This window comes from Falco biarmicus, chromosome 8 (assembly GCF_023638135.1).
Source record: "Falco biarmicus isolate bFalBia1 chromosome 8, bFalBia1.pri, whole genome shotgun sequence".
Classification (NCBI taxonomy): Eukaryota; Metazoa; Chordata; class Aves; order Falconiformes; family Falconidae; genus Falco; species Falco biarmicus.
The window spans coordinates 56,503,183-56,524,960 of record NC_079295.1 but is presented as its reverse complement, the minus strand read 5'-3'; the positions used below and the strand labels follow the sequence as shown (position 1 = coordinate 56,524,960).

At 47.3% G+C, this 21,778-nt stretch overlaps 1 protein-coding gene across 1 annotated transcript; it reads right to left on the bottom strand.

The window, feature by feature from the left end:
* Positions 1-17: 17 nt before the first annotated feature.
* LOC130154094 (serine protease inhibitor Kazal-type 5-like) lies at positions 18-19,656 on the bottom strand. Its single transcript, XM_056349838.1, has 12 exons — positions 19,467-19,656; positions 18,903-18,969; positions 17,122-17,249; positions 16,898-16,949; positions 14,465-14,595; positions 13,787-13,868; positions 13,199-13,266; positions 12,241-12,331; positions 10,378-10,505; positions 9,947-10,010; positions 6,785-6,837; positions 18-2,698 (listed from the first exon to the last, which is right to left on the bottom strand). Exons 1-11 carry the CDS (start codon positions 19,583-19,585, stop codon positions 6,832-6,834), a joined length of 936 nt encoding a protein of 311 aa, XP_056205813.1. The 5' UTR covers positions 19,586-19,656; the 3' UTR covers positions 18-2,698; positions 6,785-6,831.
* Positions 19,657-21,778: the final 2,122 nt, after the last annotated feature.

Sequence of the window (21,778 nt, the reverse complement as noted above, 5' to 3'; positions counted from 1 at the left end):
AGCCAAAAATAAATTTACCCAGCTCTAGATTTCTAGGTAATGATTGACACGGGTGTGTATGCCAGGAAGGGGCCTTTTTGTGTGGCTGGAGGGAAGTGCGGAGCATGCCAGGACCCCTCTCCTCCTGGGTGGATCTGCCCCAACCCTGGGCTGCCCCTCTCACGGCTGTGGCGCGTCACAGGCTCACATCTACCCTGCGACTGGGTCGCTGTAATTAGGTCTTTCTCCTCCTCTACACTTTTCATCTGAGCTGCCAGCCGATAGCCAAACCCCTCGTTATTTAACCTCAGAGCATGATTTTGTACTCTTCACTGCTGTATTTCATCCCAGTTTGAGCCCAGGTAATTTCAGCCCAGAAGGTCACCCTGTGCTCTGCGGGAGAAATTCTGCTCTTCTCCCATTTTAAAAAATCTCAGCAGTGCACTGATCCACTTGTCAACTTTTTCTGTACTACAGGAAAGAGCAAAAATATTGTTTAGTCCTAAAATCCATCTTTTTGGCTGTTCACTGTTAACTCCCATGGTACCCAGTGTTCATCTGCTACAACACCCTTCATGGCCAGTTCCTGACCCACCTCGCCAAGCCCAAGTGACACCATCCCATATGGCATCAGGCCAACCCTTGTGATGCCTGCATAGACTAGATGTACTGTACTTCCTTTAACTAGGAAGTCAGCCAACTTGGCGAAGATTGATATTTGCCCACACATGGTTTTCTTCCTGAAAATTCACTCTGTGTGTTACCCCTTTATACTTGATATCTTTAGTTTTCTTCAAATTTCTCCTGAAGGTTTGCCCATTATTAAGGCAACAGAGCTTAGATTGGTCCTGAGCACTTATTTTGCCCATCGTTTAAGGAAACTTCTGGCAATTCTTTGGATTGCTCTCAATGCCAGTCTTCCCAATTGGGATCCTAAGTTCTCCAAATTTCTCACTAACATTTCATCTTTCAAATTCTGTACTTGGTAATCAAAATCCTTACTTGCAGATCTATTTTTGACATAATTTAAACAGAGCAAGCTCGTGTTGAATCATCTGAGTTTTATTTTCTAAGAGAAGGACATCTCCAACATCTTTCTCACTTGAAAAGCAAATCCAAAACAACATGATTTGGGGGATTACCTAATGGAAAATTCTCTTTGCTCTCATACCCAGGAGCTCTGCTAATATTAGTAGTTTGCAGTTTGCATCTGCAAAGCTGAAGTCTCCCCAAGCATTTCCAGCTGCATTAATCTCTAATGACATTAGACAGATCTCTAGTCATATATCTTGTTTTCATCCTTGCTCCCTGATATTCAGCCCCAATGTCTCCTGCCCTGTCTTTTATCCCAGTTCTACCAAATGTCAAGGACTCCAAACCTTTAGGTCAGTGCAGGCCTCAGCGACAAGGACCTCGTTCATCTTGATTACAATATCCACCTCTCAGGGCTCATTCCAGCCAAGACTAGCATCAGTTAATGCTTCCTGGCAGAGGAAAATTTATCTTGACAACTTAATTGCCAGCCTCTGTAAAAGCTGTCATGGTCAAGGAAATTCCTGCCAATGTCCACAGAGATGACACCTGAATCTCATCAGAAAGGAGATATTATTTGCAAACCAAATTTACAGTTAAAATAGGTTGACTCAGCATGTTCTGTCAGGATCAAACCAATTCTCAATTCTGCATTTGGGGACTAGCTTGCAATAGGAGACAGATTAAAGGGAAAGAACAGCAAACACCTGTCAAGGATCTAGAGAAGGAACTGGGATCTGGAAGACAACACCACAGCTATAGCACATGTCTGCTGTCCCCCACGTCAGCCAAGGCACACAGTGCTCAGCTTTGGGCTCCTGTCCTGTGCACAAGGAAGATCCATGCTGTGACCCTACCAGCGAGCCACCTGCTTCACAGAAAGTGATTCAGTAAAGTTTTTTCCACCAGCTGTTTGTCCATCAGGACAGAGCCTTTCAGGACCACAGCCGAAGGTGCAGCACATCCCACCCAGGGTAGACATGGAGCTGCAGGAGGAGACCTTTGGTTGTTCTTGTGTGTTTACACCCTTGTGTTTGTGCAACCACCACTTGCAGCCACATTGTGTTGACATCTACCTGTTTATTTTCCCTTTGTGAGGCATGCCAGGAGAGGGAGGGTTTGCAAAGCCCACCTGGCCGAGCAGCCCTGGACACGAGCACTCTGCTCTTTTCTTCTGCTGCCTCTCCAGGTTACCTCTAGTCCCAGATGTGAATTGTCTGTCACCATTTCTGCAGAATGTCACTGACATGGGCCAAGAAAGGAAGCAAACACTTGGAGGCCAGCAGGCAGTAAAGCCAACTCACCCATTTTTTCAGAAATATATGCAGAAATTGTCCACGCTTCCTATCCTCAAACCAAGTGTGCAGTTGTTACTACACCTAACGCTAAACTGTTTCTCTTGGGAGCTTCAGCATCAAGGAACTGGATTTTTAATTTGCAAGTAGTTGCATTAACATCTTACTATTTTCAGTAAACAATTCGAGTGGAGTTGCTCATACCTTTATGCAGGGGAAAACATTGAAAATTCTCATGTTGCAGTCCTGGTGGGCAGGCTGGGCAGCAGGAGGACTCCTGCAGCAGACTGGAGCAGGGAGATCCCAAGGAAATGGCCTGGACAAGAGGTCCCTGTGGTAGCAAGACCCTTGCAGGAAAAGACAGATGTGCGAACAGATGCCAAACAGGAGCCCTAAAAAGAGGAAAGAGAGAGGCCCATTCACCCGTCCCCAGGATAAAAGCAGATGGGCCGTGGAGTAGAAGTTGTGATAATCAAAGCAAATCATGCTGAAATCCCTAGGTACCCACATGCAGCTGTTGCTTGGTGGGACTAAGAATCACAGGGATGTAGGGGAAGCCAGAAAAGAGAGCGTTGAAGCAGATCCAGAGGGGCTTCACTGCACAAATGGCATCAGGCTCTCCATGTCATGACTGACTCAGTCCTTGGAGAAGCAGATGCCCCTAAACTGCAGGATTTCTAGCACCGTCTACTGTGGCAGACTGCAAGAGGTCCCCTGGCTGCAGCACACCATGCTGCCATGCATGGGGTCTCCCTCCGTGGTGGCTGCGAGAGCAGCAGAGAGGTGGTGGGCAGAGCTACCAGGCTCCACAAGGACAGACTGTAGGGGAGTGAGAAACACCACGGAGAGTTCAAGGTCTGCTGAGGCATCTGCCAGAGTCAATAGTCCTCACTATACACCAACAGCAGCATCTGCATGCCCTGAAGAATTGCATAAGTACCTGAAACCTTTTATGAAAAATAATAATAATTAAAAAAAAAGGCAAGAGACTCAAGTTTCCTGCAGAGAGCAGTGTAACTCAAAACCCAACTGTGTTGCAAGACCTGGAGACCGAAGCTGTCAATTCATCACACCAGCTCTGTAAAACCTCAGAAACTGCTGTGAACCACATGGGGTCTGTGGATATTGGCAAGAGACACCCTTTATAAAGCGTAATTTACAGCAAACTGAAGAATCCCTAGAGTGCTGGTACCTTTCCAGTTTTGTAGAGGACTGTTTTGGCCTCATTACTGTGTTAGAGGGCACCACAAAGGGTAACCAAGAGCAAACGTAACAGAAAGGGCAATAAATCCCCCAAACCTCTTGAGCCTTTGTTTCCTTCTCCCCAGCAGCCTTGCAGAAATAACACCTGGCATCACTCAGGCAGAGTTCCAGCGCACGCAGCGCTGCTCAGGACAGACACCATTGGCGACCCCTTGGAGCGATCTGCAAAAGGGGGTTGAAAGCAAGAAAGGACTGACCGGGCACGGTGCTGAGCACAGAAGGGAGTCAGCATCGCTGCCTCTGGCAGGGCTGTTCACCACAGCCCAGGAGGTTTTAGCAAGTCACTGTCCTGCACCTTCTTGGCAGACAGGTTTGGAATCTGATTAACGATCCCTTATTGCCAGCTGTGATTTTTGTGGGTGATAGTTTCTGCTGGCAGCAGGAGAAATTCAGGTGGTGTTCAAATACTGACAGAAGAGGCTACTGGGGCACTGTCTTCATCAGTTCATTGCTCTTGGAGCACTGTTAATGCAGGTTTTATGGGTGATTATTTCAAAACTTAAATACTTGAAATCACTACAAAACATAATAGCTTTCAAGTACACTGATTTTCATTTGCAAGAATTTATTTAAAGTCACAAATTGTGCACTACTTTTCTGAACTCATGTAGATGCCCTTGCACATGATTTTGGCTAGAATCAGTGAGAAGACATCATCAGAGAACATTTTTACTGTGTGATATTCATCACTCTCAGGCTGCATAAATAACATTCAAGAATTTACTTGTTTCATCACAGCTCAAAGGCAGACAGACTTTGCATCCCCCAAAACAGCTAACCAGGACCAAACTGGCAACTTTCACCCTGCATGACTGTACTTGGTGGGGGGATTTTCCACCTAGAAATAGGCAGTCATAATTTATTTCTAAATCATACTATTTGTTCACGTTAAAAATCAGCATACAAAATTTTAACTACTCATGTCAGTTAGCTGATAATAAAATTGGATTTTGTTATTATCAGCAGAAATAAAATGCGTAAGCATTTTGAGAGTTTAAAATCAATTCTCATTAACTACAGCAGAAGAAAAGGATTTGATAACTTAATTGGAAAAAAAAAAATCTATTTCTTTGATGCAAGTGAAATTAATTGGTATTAGGTAAAATCCTGCCAAAATCTGAAAGTCACTTCAGCCTTATCTGCAACAGAAAGTGTTTACAGATCAGGTCACAGCTAAAATGGACTCAAACATTGTGTATGTTCACTCAAGGTCTTCTGGAAATGTCCTGCAATAATGTTTATACAAATAAAGAACATATTTGCTTTAAGTAACAGCTATAAAAGAAAGTACAGAAAGTGCGTGCAACCTGCCAGCAGGTTTCTGTTAACACACCATCACAGGCTCCTGCTTTGCAAATCCCACCCTGTTCTCAGACACATTGCCTGCAACGAGCCAGGGGAGCCCTTGGCTTAAAGACCTGGCTTCATCTGAAAATGGTTTCATTCTATGGATGGATCAGAACTGTCTGTAAATCAGTGCAATCACAAAACATCATCACTTTTCCTTAAATAGCTCAAGCCATTCAACACACACAGTCACAGAAGGGCTGAGGTTGGCAGGGACCGCTGGTGGTCATCTGGTCCAACCCCCTGCTCAAAGCAGGGCCACCTAGTGCTGGCTGCCCAGGATGGTGGCCAGGTGGCTTTTGAGTATCTCCAAGGATGGAGACTCCACAACCTTGCTGGGCAACCTGTGCCAGTGCTCGCTTCTCCATCTCCCCCAGCACCAGGACCCCCAAAAAAAGTAACCCTCCCTTCAGAAGGTGGCTCCCAAGATGGGCACTGGCTGAACCCTTGTGCAGGGAAGGAAGTTCAGGCCAAGGCAGAAGGGTGACCCAGAAGCACATGGCAAAGGTCCATGGGCCACCAAAGATGGCTGAGCTTCCTGCTTGGCCAGTTCTGCCCCAAGGATGCCATCAGCACTTCTGCCCTCTCAGAGACAGAAATACTGCTGGCCAAATCCACATCTCCAGATCCCAGAGATCTTTCTGGCTTGGCAGGGCTCCACACACACCTTGATCGGTGATGTTAGGTGGTATCTGCCTCCCACAGCTGCTCAAAATGAAGTGGTCTGGATTTCCCAGTGCCTCAGCTGCAGAGCCTGGAAGAGGGCACTTACTGCAACAGCCAAACTACCAGCCCAGTATGTGGGGTGCTTTAAAACCAGTTTTCCTCTGTGGGTTTCCAAATGTATACCAATCAAATCTCAGAACAACCCTCTGAGGTAGGTAAGCATCTTTTAATGTCCATTTTACAGGCAAGAGAAAAGGGCTGAATGAGTGGTGAAGCGATGGACCCAAGACCTCACAAAGAGTCAGGAAGAACCTGACCCCGGTCCCTCCTCACAAAACCCCAGATATGCTTTTCCACCCTGGGTTCAACAACTTTGCCCGGTATTTACAGCAGCTGGTGCACCCCAGGGGCATCTGTGCTTGCTTACTGCCTGAAGGGCAGGCACTGCAAAGCCAGAGTGGGGACTCATGGGTCCTTCCTGCGAGGCTCAGTGAAGAAAAGTGACATGAAGCTGCTGAGTTATCTTTATTGTAAAGCACATTAAGACACAGCGAGGCGGCAGAAACCGCAATGGTAGGCATGGGCCAGACCTGGGAAGACACCCAACCGGGTGCCCACAGCCCTTCGCCCTCCACCTGAGCAAGGACGGGCCCGTTCGCTGCAGAAGGGGATGAAGGCAGCTCTGGCAGTGCTGGGGACTCAGCAGCTCCCCTGATGCTCAACATCAACTCTTCCTTTACTTGCCCTAGGGAAACTGGGGGGGGGGGGGGGGGGGAGGGAAGACAGTTCATTACTATATTCCCAGAAAGCAAAGGGACATGAAAGGGCTGTGAGGAAACCTCAAAGCTGGGATGTTCACATGCTCTGTAGGGGCTCGGGGCCACCCCTGCCGTGGGGGACAGGCAGCACACTGGTCTGCTAGCATCCTCCCCACTCCACGGGGACAGCTTGGCTGAAAAAACAGAGCTAGGGGAAAAGGAAAGGGCAGAGCCCGCCACCACAGGCACTAGAATGTTTGCCCATTCCCGCAGGCTCAGCCCCACCATCCCCTGGCTGCAGTGAGAGGGAAAAGCACGATGCAGAGCCCATTGCCCCAGCCCTGCAGCATGTCCAGGCAAGGCTGGACACTCCAACCCTTGTGCAAGGCAACGTCCAGGGGACAGGCTGGCCAAGGGGGTAAATCACTGCCCCTCTCTCTGTACCTTTGGTCACAGCTGATCCCTGGTGTTTGCTGGCAGTCTGAACTCCATTACTTCTAGAAGGAAAGAGCAAAAAATTAGTCCATCTCCAAGCATGACCACTGCTGTGTGACACTGGCTGACAGCCCCTCGGGCCAGCTCCACGGCCACAAGAAAGAACTGCAGAGAAGCCTGGCACCAGGGCAGGCAGGTTAGGTCACTGCCAGCCTAAGAAAGACTAATTTTAGCCTGAAGCTAGGTGATTTCCACACCTACTACCTAACTGGGAAAGGTCCTGCTTTTTGTTCTTTTTCGTCCATCCACCACCTTAAGAAGAAGCATGACAAAATAAAGAGCATTGTAAAAAAAAAAAAAACAGGACTTGCCTATTGCAAACCTGGGAGTTGTCTGTTTGTTAAGAAACAGATTTAAAAAAAAAAGCAAGAAAAAGAAAGAAACTGGATATTCCCGTTCTCCCCTGACCTATGCATTAACGTGAGCAGACCGGTGACTACCACACAGATGATCTGTGGACAAACCTTTGAACAAGTAAAGGAACTGCAAGATATGCAGCATTAAAAGTGAAATGTGCTGGAGAGACCCACAATCAATTCATCCATATGACAGCATTGCAGGACCTACCGGCCAGCTAGCTTACTGAAAAAGATAACCAGGAGCCAGACCTGTATTTATCTTCAGTAAAGCACAACAGGATCAAAGCAAGTTGCTCACAGCACAGATCTCCTAGGTAAGGTGGTGAGCCAAAATGCTGTGGACAGACTCTCTCTGCAGCAAGGTTTTCCCACCAGAGTAGTCCACAGATACACCCTTTAGTGTCCTATCTCTCTCAAACCATACAGCTCCTATCCCTTCCTACAAACACCCTTCCCTGATGGCAATCTGGTCACCAGGCAGGGAGAGTTGCCAGAAACACCTAGAAATGCAGTAGGAGCTTGGCAGGGAGGATTGGCTGCAGACATTGGGCTGCAAAAGCATGAGGCAGCTTGGACACACATTTTGTCAGGCAACCCAGCACTCTCCCTGGATAATCTCAAAATACAACTCAAGAAAATATTACATTTTGGGGCAACAATTTTTTATCTTCCTCCAAAGCTTAAAGAGAGGCCTTTGCATTTTCATTCCGCACAGTGCAAATGTCCAAAACCATTTCTGATGCCAAAAGCACTGCTAGAGCTGGTCTCCTCTGCATTTCAGTAGCATATACTGAGTGTCTGAATCTTCAGCAAAAAGAAGAATTCATTAGACCACAAATGACCATGAACTTCAGTACTGAAAATAACATTGCTCTGTACATTGTTCATAAGCTTCCATAAATTTCCAGTCTGATTCTTCTGGTGACATAATATACATAAATAAAGAATAAATCATTGTGCGTGGGGGTTTATGTTTAGCTTTTTTTTGCCCTAAGGAAAAAGCTTATCGCTTTCCCTTTTAATTGCATGCAACTCTCCTTGGAATACTTAACATAGCTACAAGCTGTCTGACTTTCAGTAAATGGCATACTCCTCTAATTGCAAAGGCTGGAGAGCTGTAGCAGCTTGGTAAAACACAAAAAAAAGTAAGGAATTCCAGACTGGGAACAGTTTTGTGGGAATCCTCTCTGTGTCTCACTTTCCATGGTATACCCAATCTCATCTGCCTTGGGCAGCATGAGCAGAGTCACCACAGGATTTTGTAGTGCCTGGTTTCCCTGTGCTCCCAGAATATACAAGCCAACAGTGGCTCCATCACTGTTGTGATGTGAAAGCCTCCAGTATAATCACAGGCAAAATTAGTTCTTTCTGCACTACGGTTTCTTTAACTTCAAGCAAAGTTGAGAGCACTCTGCTGCTTTACAGAAGACAGGAAAAGGAGCTGGGATGTTTATTTTTTAGTGTTTTGGACATCTGCTGGCAACCTGGCACTGAACACAGGAAGGCATGACATGACAGCTGTCCCACAGAAAAGCTCTTAATTGCCTACAAATACACTGATAGCAAATCCACATTCAGAAGCCAAAGCTCCCACCTGAAACTTTACAGACCTTCTCTTTAGCTGGTTCAATATTTTGATTCTCTCCAGGTTTGGAGCAGGAGCAAATCTCACTGTTTCCCTGGGGATGAATATTCAGTTCCTCAAGACTTCACACCAATATAGAAGACAGCCCTCCCTGAGTGCTACAGGGCATCCCATGCACTCAAGAGACCCAAACTGGGAGACCCTGGCAGCAAACCAAAGTGCTGGAGACTGCTGAGCTTCCACTGCTGGAAAGACAAACCACAACTGAGAAATGTTTAACCCATCTGCTACGTGGGATCACACAAGATGTCAAGGCTCAAGACCTTTGCCAAAAGTATGCCAGCTGGTGAATATTTTTCATTTCCGAGCCATCTCCCTGGATATTCTTTAGGAAATGAGCCGTTTATGCAGTTCTGGTCTTCCTGGCCTCACCAAAGTCTCAGGAGGAAAGCCAGAGGTTTTCCCAGATGTGTCACACTCCTACCATACAGCCTAGGTAAAACATGGAGACCATGCCCAAGTTATATATTAAATCCAAGCCCGAACATTTATTTAAACACCTGGACCACAAGCATCCCACTCCTGGGGCTCTAATGATCCTGCTGCAGCTGCTGGGGCCAGGCTGGCTCTCCAGCATGCACTTGGAGTGAGAAATGAGATGCTACACGCAGCCAAGAGGCACTTCAGGTGGATGTTTTCTCCACCTCTCAGCGACACCCCATTTCAGGGGAAAAAGGAAAAAAACCAGCAAACAAAACAGAGGAGACGGGGGCTCCAATAGCCCTCTTCCCTCCTAGCCTGCAGTACAACCGAGCCCTCCTAGCCTGAAGGACCCCCCAAGAGGACCCTAACAGGACCAGAGCACACCGTGCCTCCCGGCTGAAAAGCACCTGCAGAGCCTGGCTTTAACTCATTAGTTCCATTCACCTGTTCGTTCAATTAACCTGTTAGTTAACCTGCCTGCAGGGTCCAGGTGCTGACCCCCAGCTGCTGCCGACGAGCACAGCAGGGCAGCTCGTGACTGATGGCCATCTATTCATTTTTCACTCTCCGTTGCAGCTGCCTGGATCAGGACCCCCGAACCGAGATGGTGCTGACAGGGGAGTTTCACAAAGGGAAGGGAAAAAGACTGATGTTTCCCCAGCCCAGCCGTGCCGTGCTGCTTACCACTTCAGGGGCAGGCTTTCGGCATTCACCTCGGTAGTTTACCGTGATGTAGTTTGAAGCTCTCCTGCAAAAAGGAGGACAAGACACTGCTTATTATTCGCTTGCAGTGCTAAAGCACTCTGCCATCAGCATGACAGTCCTCTGTGAATTCCTTAATACTTTGATACTACTTCCAATATGATGGCATTTATTACTCCCCAAACAATCTTATGATTGGGCAGAAAGGGAATAGGGGACTCTAGAAACTTGTGTATCTTAATTAGCTGTCATCAGATTAATCTCAGGAATTTTGATCTATGTTTGCTTAACAGCAAGGCACCAAGGACATACTTGATAGTGAGTCATGATATATCAAAACAAACACTGTGCTGCAAAAGACACTCAGGAATGGTGGGTGACCCTGTATTACTGAAATCTCTCCGCCTACTCACATGGCAGCTGAACACAAGTCACATTCATTTTTGTACGTTTTCCCATCAGTGCCACAGACTGGTTGTGAGGATTCACTGCAGAAAATCCTTCCACCCTTTACCCCGTGCAGAATTCGATCACAGTCCAGCTGAAGAGAGAAAGAAGTTACATTTGGTGCTATTTCACTTGCAAGACCCTCCTTGACATGACTTACATGGGCTTACAAACGAAGCCTTGTCATGGGGGCCCCTCTGCCCTGCAGCACGTCCACCACACCTCCAGCAAGGCTGGGCTTGTAAAGAGGTAGTGTCTCTTGTTGGACTGGCCAGCCAAGCTTTGGGGACAGATCCTTCCCTGCCCCACTGCCAGGCGCAGACCCACTCATCTGATCCACCTTGGTCCAGGGCAGGTGTATTTCTCTCACCAAGGATGATCCACAAGAGGATGAAAACTTCTGCTATCGATCCCTAGTCCTCCTTATCAGGGCTTCGATTCCATTTTATCTTGGAGAATGAAGATGAAGCCCGTTGACCAAAGTTAAGGAAAAAGCAGTTTCCCCGCAGACCCCCACTGCCTGAGGGCTGTGCAACACACAGCACAGCTTCTGACACCCGCTAAGTTAAGAGACACAAACATATATAACTCATTAAGGGTGCCTTGTTTCCTCTCAAACATGAGAACGGGAACGTGTAGACACAGCTTTCCTAACAAACCACATATGATACAGCCAGGACAAGCTCACAGCACACGGAGTGACCTCTGGGCACCCCGAAAAACCTTTTGCACTTAGGTCCCCACCCTACAAGCACACCAGGGCGGCTGTTTGCAGAGCCATAGCAAATTTCAAACAGCAGAGGTCAGAGATACCACAGTTTGTTCCCTGGCACACACAGCCCCTTCCTCAGCCTGGCCACCCACCTCAGCTCCCGGTGTTTAAAAAATGATGGAGACAAAGGAGTGACTAAGGGGCTCCCATCCCCTTCTCCAGGTGCTACAAAACATGTTGTAACAACTGCAAACGGTGTAACCTGAGGAGAGCTGCAGCTGGGCTGGAGATGACATTCTGCCTCCTGTCCCACCTGGAGATGCAGCATTTTACACAGAACGATGGTTTATCAACAGCACTACAGGGCAGGAAGCACCACAGGGAAGGAAGGTCTCATGCCAGGTGGCACAGGGGGTACAGTGACATTGGGGTGCTGTGGTAGCACCTGCTGGTTAAACATCACTTGCTAATTTTATTAATATGCTGCTTCCTCCCTCATCTAGGTAATTACCGATGACATGAAAGCAGACAATGCTGACTTTTGCAATTCTCTGCTAGATGCCTTCCTACGCACCAGACATTGCTGCCTGCAGCACGACCCATGTGCCTGCACTGCTGCCCAGGGCAGGCAGCCACCCCACTGGAAGTCCCACATCACAGGTCCCAACAGTCAGTGCCACCGCTCCTTTGGCTCTGAGGAATTGCCTGTGACAAAACTCACAGGTGGTCCTGGAAAGAGGAGAGGAGCAGATTTTCTCTGAACCACCTCTCATCAGTCAAGCTCACCAGCATCCACTCCTCCTCCGGTGCTACCAGGAAATACCACTAAGCCCTGAAGCAGACTGGCGCTATTGTGCCTAATGCTTCCTCTGGAATGCATCAAAATTGCTGTACCTGAACAACCTACCAGGACTTTTAACTCAAACATCCCTTTTCCAAAAGTAGCCAGTGCTAAAGGCTTCAGAAAAAGCTGAGGCAGTTTGTAGTATGGTCCCTCCATCCCCACAGAAACACACGGAGCTGGTGGGGGCTCAACACCAGCAGAAGAGCATCCCGCAGGAGAAGTCCCCATTCCTGCCCATGCAGCTGCCATCTGAGATGCAGGAGGTGGGCTTACCAGCTGGTAGGAGTCTGTGTCTTTGCTCTGTGTCTTACGGCCAGGTGCTGGGTTGCAGTTCCGACCACTCTGAGCCACATTTCCTTGTGGGCTGGCAGGGAGAGAAAGCAGAGAGGCAGCTCATCACACCACCCCTCCAAAACAGGGGGAGCTTAGTGTGAGCCCACCCTCCTTGCAGACCCCCACAGCTCTCAGGGAGCTGCTTGCACTACAGCATCCACCCACCCACCAGGACAGGAACAGGCAGGAAGCCCCCCAGTCACCTGTTAATGGGGGGACAGGTGACAGTGGGACAAACCTTGCCCTGTGCTCAGCTCAAATGCATCACCACCCCAGGGCTCTGCACCTGTGCCTGTTGGCATCACATAGTAGATAGGGAGATAAAAGGACTGAACCAGCCAAAAGCAAGAAGTCTCACAGCTTCCCAGCAAAGGCTCTGAAAAAGCAGCAGCTGAGTCCTGCTCAGGTCCAGCAGCTATAAAACAAACAGGAGTGTCTAACCTGCACCCAAAAAACACATGGTGCACCAGATACTGCCTCCAAGCCAGCAGGTGAGGATAAGCCAGGGCCAGGCAGACACTTGTGCCTTGCCAGGAGGCAGGATTTGCTGGGCAAAGGTATCCTGAGAGGGATTTTGAGCACAGCAATTGCTGCTGCTTTGTACACAGCAAAGTCGAGACCAAAAAGGAGCAAGCGTTGCATGAGCAACGTGCCCCGCTCCATGTGTCTCTTCCCCATCACCAGCTTAGCCAGTGGGGAGAAGTGCTGCACTGAGCACCAAACACCACAACATTCAATTCTCCATCCCAGTGTCACTTGTGTGCAACTGAACCATTCCTGCTCTGACTAACCTCCTAACCACCTCTAGGAAAAAACATTGGTGGAAGGGTCATAAACCAGTGCCAGGGCTGGTGGGGCGGTCGGGGGACAGTGCCACCCCAGGTGCTGCTGAACTCACCCTCTGCTCGAAGAGAAGGGACGTCTCTCATTCACACCCTGCTGTGACCCTGAACCACCGCAGTTCTTCTGCAAAAGGGGCAGGATCACATTCAACAACCAAACATAGAAACAACTTTTATACAACCAAAGCAGCAGCAATCTAAATCAGCTCCTGTCCTCCCCTCTTCTCCCAGACCCAGAGAATTACAGGGCTGTTCTTAGGGAAGCAGGTTTGATGCTTGCTCCATACCCGCTCATTGGTTTTAATACCCACCAAATGTTATCATCTGAGGGCTTACAGGACTGTGGGGAGTCTGAACCTGCCCCTTATCTCTCATATAGCATCACACCACCAGGAAAATGAAAGGAGATGTTCTGTCAGGTTCAAACGTGCCCACTTTGTACGCTCACACACAGGTCCATCCCACAAATGAGAGAGGTTTTGCAATACAATCTGCTTCCCCCCCCCATTATTAACTGGCTTCAGCATCCCAAGCACCATGGTCACCCCAGGCTGACCACAAACAGTACCTGGCCATCAGGATCCCACAGACTGTCACCAGCCCCCTTTCTCTGAGCTCAGGGCACACTCTGAGCTCCATCTCACCTGATTTGTACCCTTTGAAGCAAGCGGTTTGTTGCGCTGGGCAGTTCCACCAGACTGACCTCCTCTTTGGGCTTCTTTTTTGCTGGAAGAAAGGGAGAGGAGGAAAACGAAGTGCTATGGCAATGCGAGTGCTGCCAGTACCCAGGGCTGCCCTGTAAGCCAGCGTCGTGTCGTTAGGCACCACCTCCCCATCCACAGTCCCTGTTCCTGGTGGTCCTGTTCCTAATTCCCACCCCTAAGCCTTCTCCCTTCTCCTCACCATTCCCACTGTACGCTACATCCTGGATCCAGGTGGCTGCTTTCATATCAGGGCTGCTTCTGCATATGCTCTATGGGAGTAGAGAGAGAGCATCTGGAAGGCAAAGTACACGTGTGGGAAACTCCTCAGGAGCTGCCAGCGCCCGACAGTCCCCCAGGAAGGGGGTTGCTCTCTATCAGCCTTGCTTCTCCTCCTCTACTCCACGCTGCTTCTCACCTGCCCCTGGGCCCTTTGCGTTGAAAGGGAAGTGGGAAGAGGGGCAATGGCTGGAGCCCTACTGCCAGAGCATCTCTTGGAGGGCCACTGGGATTCAGGACTCTCCCAGGCAACGCCCAGAGCAGCTTCATAGGCAGAAGCTGCAGTTTTGCAGCTGGAGATTTCCCTCTTTGCTGTTGTTGCTCAAAGGAAGCTGTACTTACAACTTCTCAGCGCACATGAGACATTTGTTGGTGTGCTGCTTGCCAGAGGAATCCCGGACAGGGTCATTCTCCCTCGTGCAGGACAGTCGGCCACCAGCTTCAAACTGGGAGCGATACTCACTGCAGTCGTCCTGTGGAAGGAAAGCAACAGTTAGGGCACCCTGTCCTCCTCACCTTGTTGATCTGATTCTTAGAAACTTGGAGTTTCCTGACAGGATCATATTAAACCATCACAAATGCATCACAGGAGAGCCTGGGTGTGGGCGAGAGAAGAGGGCGTGCAGTTCCAGCCACTTCGTATATAAACAGAGGAGTGAGTCACAAAAATTATGGGTCCTTCTGCCTGCATAGCACATGCTGGGAGTTTTCTAGCATAGTCCAGCTAATTATTATTCTCCTTGTTGGGCTATCCAAAGCATGCCAATGATGTGACTGATACAGTAATGAAGTCCCTCCCACTTCCTTAATACAGAGCTACAGCCTTTTCCCAGATTGTAGCTCAGATAATAATTTAATTTACAAAACAAGCAGCATCCCCCAAACCAACCACAGTTTGGCACACGTCAATCAAGAAGCAGCAGTTAAAACATAAAAGCACAATACAAACATACTTAATGGTCCACGAGCAGCGGAAGGTTGTTTGCAGAGTGAATGATTAATTTGTTCCCTGTTCAAAATTGCTGTACAGAAACCACGTTAATTTGCCTCTGTTATGTAACATGGATGTAAACATTCAATCCCCCTAATTTCAACTAATTCAGACACTGCAATAGCCGATTCCAAACAGCAAGTAGAGAGGATAAGTAACTGTATCCCACTTAAAACCTATTTGTAAAAAATACAGGGTAACATTTGCAATTTTCTGCCCATTTCACAATAGGGAAGTTTTTGCTAGCTTGCATTAAGGTCCTTAGCAGGTCATTGATCTCATCCTTTGGTTTGTTCAGAAGTTTCCATCACCCCATCCTCTCTGCTAGGGGAGAATTTCCCTAGCATCATGTCCTGCATCCCATCCAGGGCACCTCAGCTTTCCTACTGGACTAATACTAGCAAAACACTCAGAGAATGAAGCCCCGTTTCCCTAGAGCCAAACTAGCCACCGGTAGGAGATATATGGTCTGGCACAGGATGAGCCTGCACCTGCTGTGACAAACAACCACATTGCGTTGCTCCCATCAGAAATAAGTGTCACACCCCGCTTCAGAGGGACTCCCCGAAAGCCTCACTGCTTCACCCCATCACCAGTGCATGCTCACACCTCTGTGCAGTTCAGGCAATGTTTTTGTCCCCCAGCAAGCTCTCCCAGCCCCTCTGTGCCTTGTTCCCTGGGACCAGCCCAGCTCAGCACCCTGGTCATCCACCTCCAAGACAGATCTGCTTTTCCCTAATAGCCTCTCTCAAACAGTCTCCCTTTGAACTAGCATTTCTGGAGCTCTGTTAACTTCCCGACCTCTGCTGCAAAAACCTCACTGAGTACATCTAAAACTTGCATTTGTCTTTTCATGGCCTGTCGTATCCCTGACCCGCTAGTAAATGCAGGGCTTTCTTGTCCTTTGTCACTTCTAACTGACAAGCAGGAATCCTTGTTAATCACTGACTGTGTGATCTTGCACTGTTATTACATTTTATCTTGTTTCTATTACTCCAGGCCTCAGCGCTATCCAATTAGTCCTGAGTGATGTGCTGATCCTCCTCTGCTGATAGTGCCTCCCAGCTTTGCCATCAGCAAGTTTCACTTATGCTTCCATTTTTTTCTGCCAAAGTTGTTTGGAAAAACAGTGAAACAGGATTATCCCCAAGACTGAGGCTTAAGGGGACCGCAGCAGCCCCTACCATAGCAGAAATTAAAAGGTAAATGTTGGAAAGTGCTTTTTCTCTCCACTTACAGAGCTGCTTCTGCCAGCAAAGCATCAGTGCACAGGGACATGGTGGCTGCAGGGTGGCAGGGCGAAGGTGGCGAATGGCAGCTCTGTGAGAACAAGGTTCCCAACAAAAACTAAAACTGAGCCGCTGGCCCATGGAGATAGCACAGAGCTGAGCTCTCCTCACAGAACACAATAATCTCTTGAGCTTTGCAGAGTTCAGATTTAAAGCTTTTAACCCGGATTTTTCTTTTTCATCTAATTAGCACCCACAGCAGCCCTGATCTCTCCACCAGGTTTCAGGACAGCAGAGCACACCCAGTTTCTTATTAGGATGAGATTTGCCTGTCCCTAGGTCCACAGGTCAGTGGGACAGACCATAACGTTCAGGCACACAGTTGTTCACTTGGGGGATTCAAGAGCATGAAGAAATAATGAGGGAAAGGGAAGTGGATCTCAAAATTAAATCAATGGAGACAGAGCAACTGAGTAGAATAATGTTGCCCTTTCTCTATCTCAGGTGAAAATCCAATAAAGTTTTATATTGACCGGCCTAATACTTTAATCTCACCTTATCTTTTCCTTGTCTGTTCTTAGATAACTTCCGCTCATTCTCCCTTTTGCTGGAAGAGAAGCAAGATGAGAAAGTGAATACCACGGTGCTCCAGGGAGCGAGAGGTTTTCCCCCCGCCATCGGCTGCAAGAGGGGTGAGCAATCCCGTCCGCTGGCATCGGCAGCCAGGTCACTCCAGCAGCCACTTTCTCAACAGAAAAGGTGTTTTTTGATGTACTCACAACTTCTCTGCACACATGATGCACTTATTGCTGTGCTGCTTCCCAGAGGAATCCCGGACAGGGTCATTTTCTCTTGTGCAGGAAAGTTTCCCTTTCTTGAACAAATCCCGAAACTCACGGCACTCATCCTATGGAAATGCCAAAAGCATGGTTGACATAGATATGCTGAGAGACACACGTCCCACAAATCCACAAAGAACTATTCACCCAATTAATTACATTTCAAACCCTATTTTGTTTCCTTGAGGCGTAACTCAGTGGAAAACCACAGTCTGCCTGATACATTCTCTTAAACTATAGCATGCAACATAAACCAAATAAATCGATATGTTTAGATGAGCAGATTTCTCTTTTGCATCCAGGGTAGCCTTATTTCTATTTGATAAGACATGCAACAGCCTGCCCGAAGGATCTAGTCTCTGCTCTAAGTATAAAAGCTATAATTTCTTAGTGAATTTTGAATGAGGAAATAATTCATTTTCCCATCTCTTGTGAGAGAGCACACTACCAAGAATTTGAAAATCCATACACAGTAAAAAGATGAAGCTGGAGGCATAAAAAAAATAGAAATCCTTGCACACCTCACATTTCCAGGTATGCTAGCATAAGAGGTGGGCATTTTTACCTTCCACTTAACACAATGTTAACACATTAATTGAACCAAAGCACTCTATTTCACAAAAGTCTTTTGTAGCAAGACCTGCTTAAGCCTTCAGCCTGGTCTTTACACTCCTCTGAACAGCTTTCCTATAACTTTCACTATAACTTTCAGGGCACACAAGCAGGTTTGCAGCATAATAAACACGTGCTACATATGAAGTCTTTAGGTTCTTTTATGCAGCACTTCTAAGGTTATCTGTCATGTGATTTGTAATACATTCTCCCCCCCCCCCCCCCGATAGGGAAGTCAAGCTAGAAAATTACTTGCCAAAAGCCAGACAGAAAATATATGGCTGAATAAAGAAATTCAATGTAGGTCTCTTCCTGACACTGTGAAACTGTCCTTCTGCCTTCAGGACCACACATTGGCAAGTCAGGTGTTTAAAGAAGATCTCCTTTAGCACAGATATACTTTACAAAACCTTTAAATTACCCAGACACACAAGACCTAGAAAGCTACCCTGCTTAACTAGAAAAAGAGGGGAAAAAAAAAAATCAATGCAACCGACACTATCTGATGGAAGCCAATTCACTCCTATCTAGGATAAAAACCCAAAGCTCAAAAAAACAACTCCCTCCCCATAAAGACTTGCTATCTAGAAAAACAGCTATGGGTAAAAAGAACTAGCCAGGTGCATCAACGAGATAAACAAGGGACAATTAGAGCCAGCCTGCTCCCACACCCTGCCCTAGTCAGCGCTCACATGCACCATCATTGCTATTAATTATTTGTCAGATGCCAAGGGTGCCTTATAAACAGTCAGGTATCCTCCGCAACCTATACTCTGGGTCAGGCACAGACCATATACGCCGTATCGGTAATTGCCGGACAGGGACTAGATTGCCTGGGAGGAGCTGTGAGGAGGAGGAGTGCTGGTTTCTTTTGTGCTCGTGGATGGCACAAAGCCTCACACTCCTTTCGATCCTCCTCCCGAGGCAGAGCACACGTGTCCTGCTCCCACGGCAGGACCGTTCCCCATCAACCAAGCCAGATTCCCACGCCACCAACAAGGAGACACACTCGGCAAATGGGTGTCAGAGGCAGAAGATGCAGTGCCACCGCATCATGCTGCTCCTGGTGCACCAATAAAGCTGGCTTCAGTAGCAACGTTTCACCTCACCTCTCCCAAGGAGTTCACGTTCCTGATCACCTCTCCACCACTCCCTTTGTTTTTTGAGTCTCTCTCCCTGCAAGAAAGGGAGGCATGAGTGACGGAGCAGCGTGCAATCGTCGGATGTAAAACCAAAATAGCTAGTGATTAAAGGCCAGTCCTGCCAACCCCACCTCCCCGTTGCGCAAGGCAGCGGGACGGACCAGCACTGGGGCTCCAGCTCAGTGGGACATCAGAGGGACCAGACCTCCGCATTGGGGCATTTTGCTATCCTTTCTCTCTGCCTAACATCCAGGTGTTTCCATCTTATTAAACACCATCTACAAAAACAAGAAACTAAATCCATGCATGTTTTCACCCTGGATTTGCTCCTCACACCCTGTGGTTTCTCTCCCACAAGTGGTGAGCTGGAGAGAGCTACTGAGTTCATAGGTTTCCTGAAGAGCTGCCAGCTGGTCTGTGTGTCCCAGGACTATGCTTGTACACCAGAGCCCCCCTCATCACTACAGGAAGATGCAACATGCTGCAGGCTGGCAGGATGGCCACTGGGGCCAGCACGTGGCCAGTACTCACAGCAGCCTTTGGCACATCAGGCACTTGTTGAGGTCTGCTTTGCCATCTGGGCTGCTGACCGGCTCCTTGTTGGTGGGACAGGAGAACTTCCCGCTGCGCAGAAGTGACCAAATTTTCATGCACTCATTCTGAAAAGCAGAGGAGAACAGTCATGGGAAGCTCCCTCAGAGGTCATTGAGATCCTGAGAATAGTTAATTCACATTTAAGCATTTTTGGGTGGGCTACGAGCTCTCAATAACAAATTTGTTCACACCAGGCCTGGAGCTACCACCCCCCTCATCCCCATCCCTTGCCACACACCACGCGTGGTGCAGGCTGCACCCAGAGTCCCGCTCACAGCTCCCGAGGCAGAAAAGATAACGAGAAAGTTCAAAACCCGTTGCGAGGGCCATTATTCACAGGAAAAGGAATACATATTTAATTTGCATACAGCTGCAAATTGCTACCCGCTGCAGGGGAGGACTCCATGTCATAAAGTTAGTCAAGAGCAGAAAATACAGCCACAGAAGTGCCAGTGGGATGCAAGCATAATGAATCGACAAGAGTGACTGAAGAGCGATTCAGGTGCAAGACAGAAGTCCAAAAAAGAACAACCCTCTGAGGAAGCAGCGCAGTAATACTGTGTAATGCTGCTGCAACCAGCTGCCCCTTCAGCTGGGTGGCTGAAACGCAGACTTGGGAGAATCAATGAACCATTTAATTTTGGCTACTATGTTTTCCAAATGGGTTTTTACTAAGGAGAGACAAGCGTGTTTGATTAAAACGTGAGCTGGTTTCTCAGTCATTGAATCAAATAATTTTCTGAGACACAAAGGACTCGCTTTAATTCTTTTCATTATCGAACTCGGGAATTATCAGAAGCAGGGGTTTCTGCTGGATCAGAAGCACAATCCTGAAATATCATTAGAAATATAATTCATGCCATTTCTGACTTCAGCTCATGAGATTTCCAGCCCAGAGCTGTTCAGATATGTGCTCAGCACGGTGCACCAAACATGCACTGTCAGCTAGAGCCGTCGCTGTATTACAAAAGTATTGTCTTTAAACATGGAGAAATTAACTGCTTATTCCACCGCTGAAAAGGCATTATGATAGCCAAGTATAGTCCATCTAAACGACTTTGCTCAGAGCATGCATTAAGCAGTGCAGTTGGCACAACAAAAGGAGAAACAGAATAGAAAAGGTTGGACTCGCCTTAATCGATGCTTGGCTGGCAACGTCTGTGACAGAAAAATCAACAATGAAACCATACAAAATCTTTGAAGGGAAATTTTAAATCAAAAGCATTTAATCAAAATACTTGATGCCATTTCCTAATCCACCCAAATACCTCTAGATAAAAGCTACTCCAATGCGCTATTGTACACTGATAGAAAGGACCGGGCATTAGAGATTTTCTGGAACACTGCACTTTTTGTTATTCAAATGCAAAAGCACATCTATTTTTTACATCTTTGTGCCCTCCTTTACTGTGTTACTTTTCACAGGCTTAAAACCCAAGCTCCACGGATGGTTCATTAACTGTTTCTCCATTATTTTACCCAACTGTCTTAGTAGTTGCATCAAACCTTACGCAAATATTTTTGGCTTTCCTTCATCTTCACTTACAACTGGGATACCAGAGCTAGGCCATATCACTGTTTGTCCAAAACTACAAATTCCTTTTCAAGGCCCATTCCATTCCATTTGTGGTACTGCACATAAATTACCAAATTAATAATGAGTCAGCAGGCGGGTAGCTGATAGGAGTTTGTTTCTACTAAGCCACTTAGAGCTGGTATAGTAAGTTTCATCCTTTTCTCTTGCATCAATACTAGCATCACAGGGAACCATCAAGAAATCCTCCATTAGCTCTTTTTCAATAGAAATAGGCAGTAAAGTGAAAGCCCATTGCATCAGGCCTACACTCCTGCTGAAGTCTCTCTGCTGCAGCCATAGGAAATGCATTCCTCAGCAAGTGGTGACAAGAAATTCTTATTTTTCTGAATTCACCAAAAACTATATTACACTTTTGTTCAAAGTCAAGCTTTTTATACAAAAATTTAGTCTGATTAGAAATTTGTATTCCTCCACTTAAACGACAGGGATTGTGGTTATTCCATTTGTTCTTAAACAGTTAGCTCTACTAAAAATAGAACTTTCACCTATCTGTAGAACTTCACCATTTTCACATGCAAGAAAAAAGGCCATTACCAAGAACGTGCTGTATCAAACAAATACGAGTAGTACAGTAAAAAAAAAAATTATTGTCTGGTTATGCCACTAGGCTTTTTAAAGAACAAGGGCTCTCTAATAGTCTGTTTCACCATCT

Excerpts from the sequence above, each read along its gene's own strand:
- LOC130154094 (XM_056349838.1), bottom strand. The coding sequence starts at position 19,585 with ATGAAAATTTGGTCACTTCTGCGCAGCGGGAAGTTCTCCTGTCCCACC. Across the intron at positions 17,250-18,902 it reads ACGTGAACTCCTTGGGAGAG|GATGAGTGCCGTGAGTTTCG; the intron begins GTGAGGTGAAAC and ends GCATTTCCATAG. Across the intron at positions 13,267-13,786 it reads CTTCAAAGGGTACAAATCAG|AAGAACTGCGGTGGTTCAGG; the intron begins GTGAGATGGAGC and ends CCCCTTTTGCAG.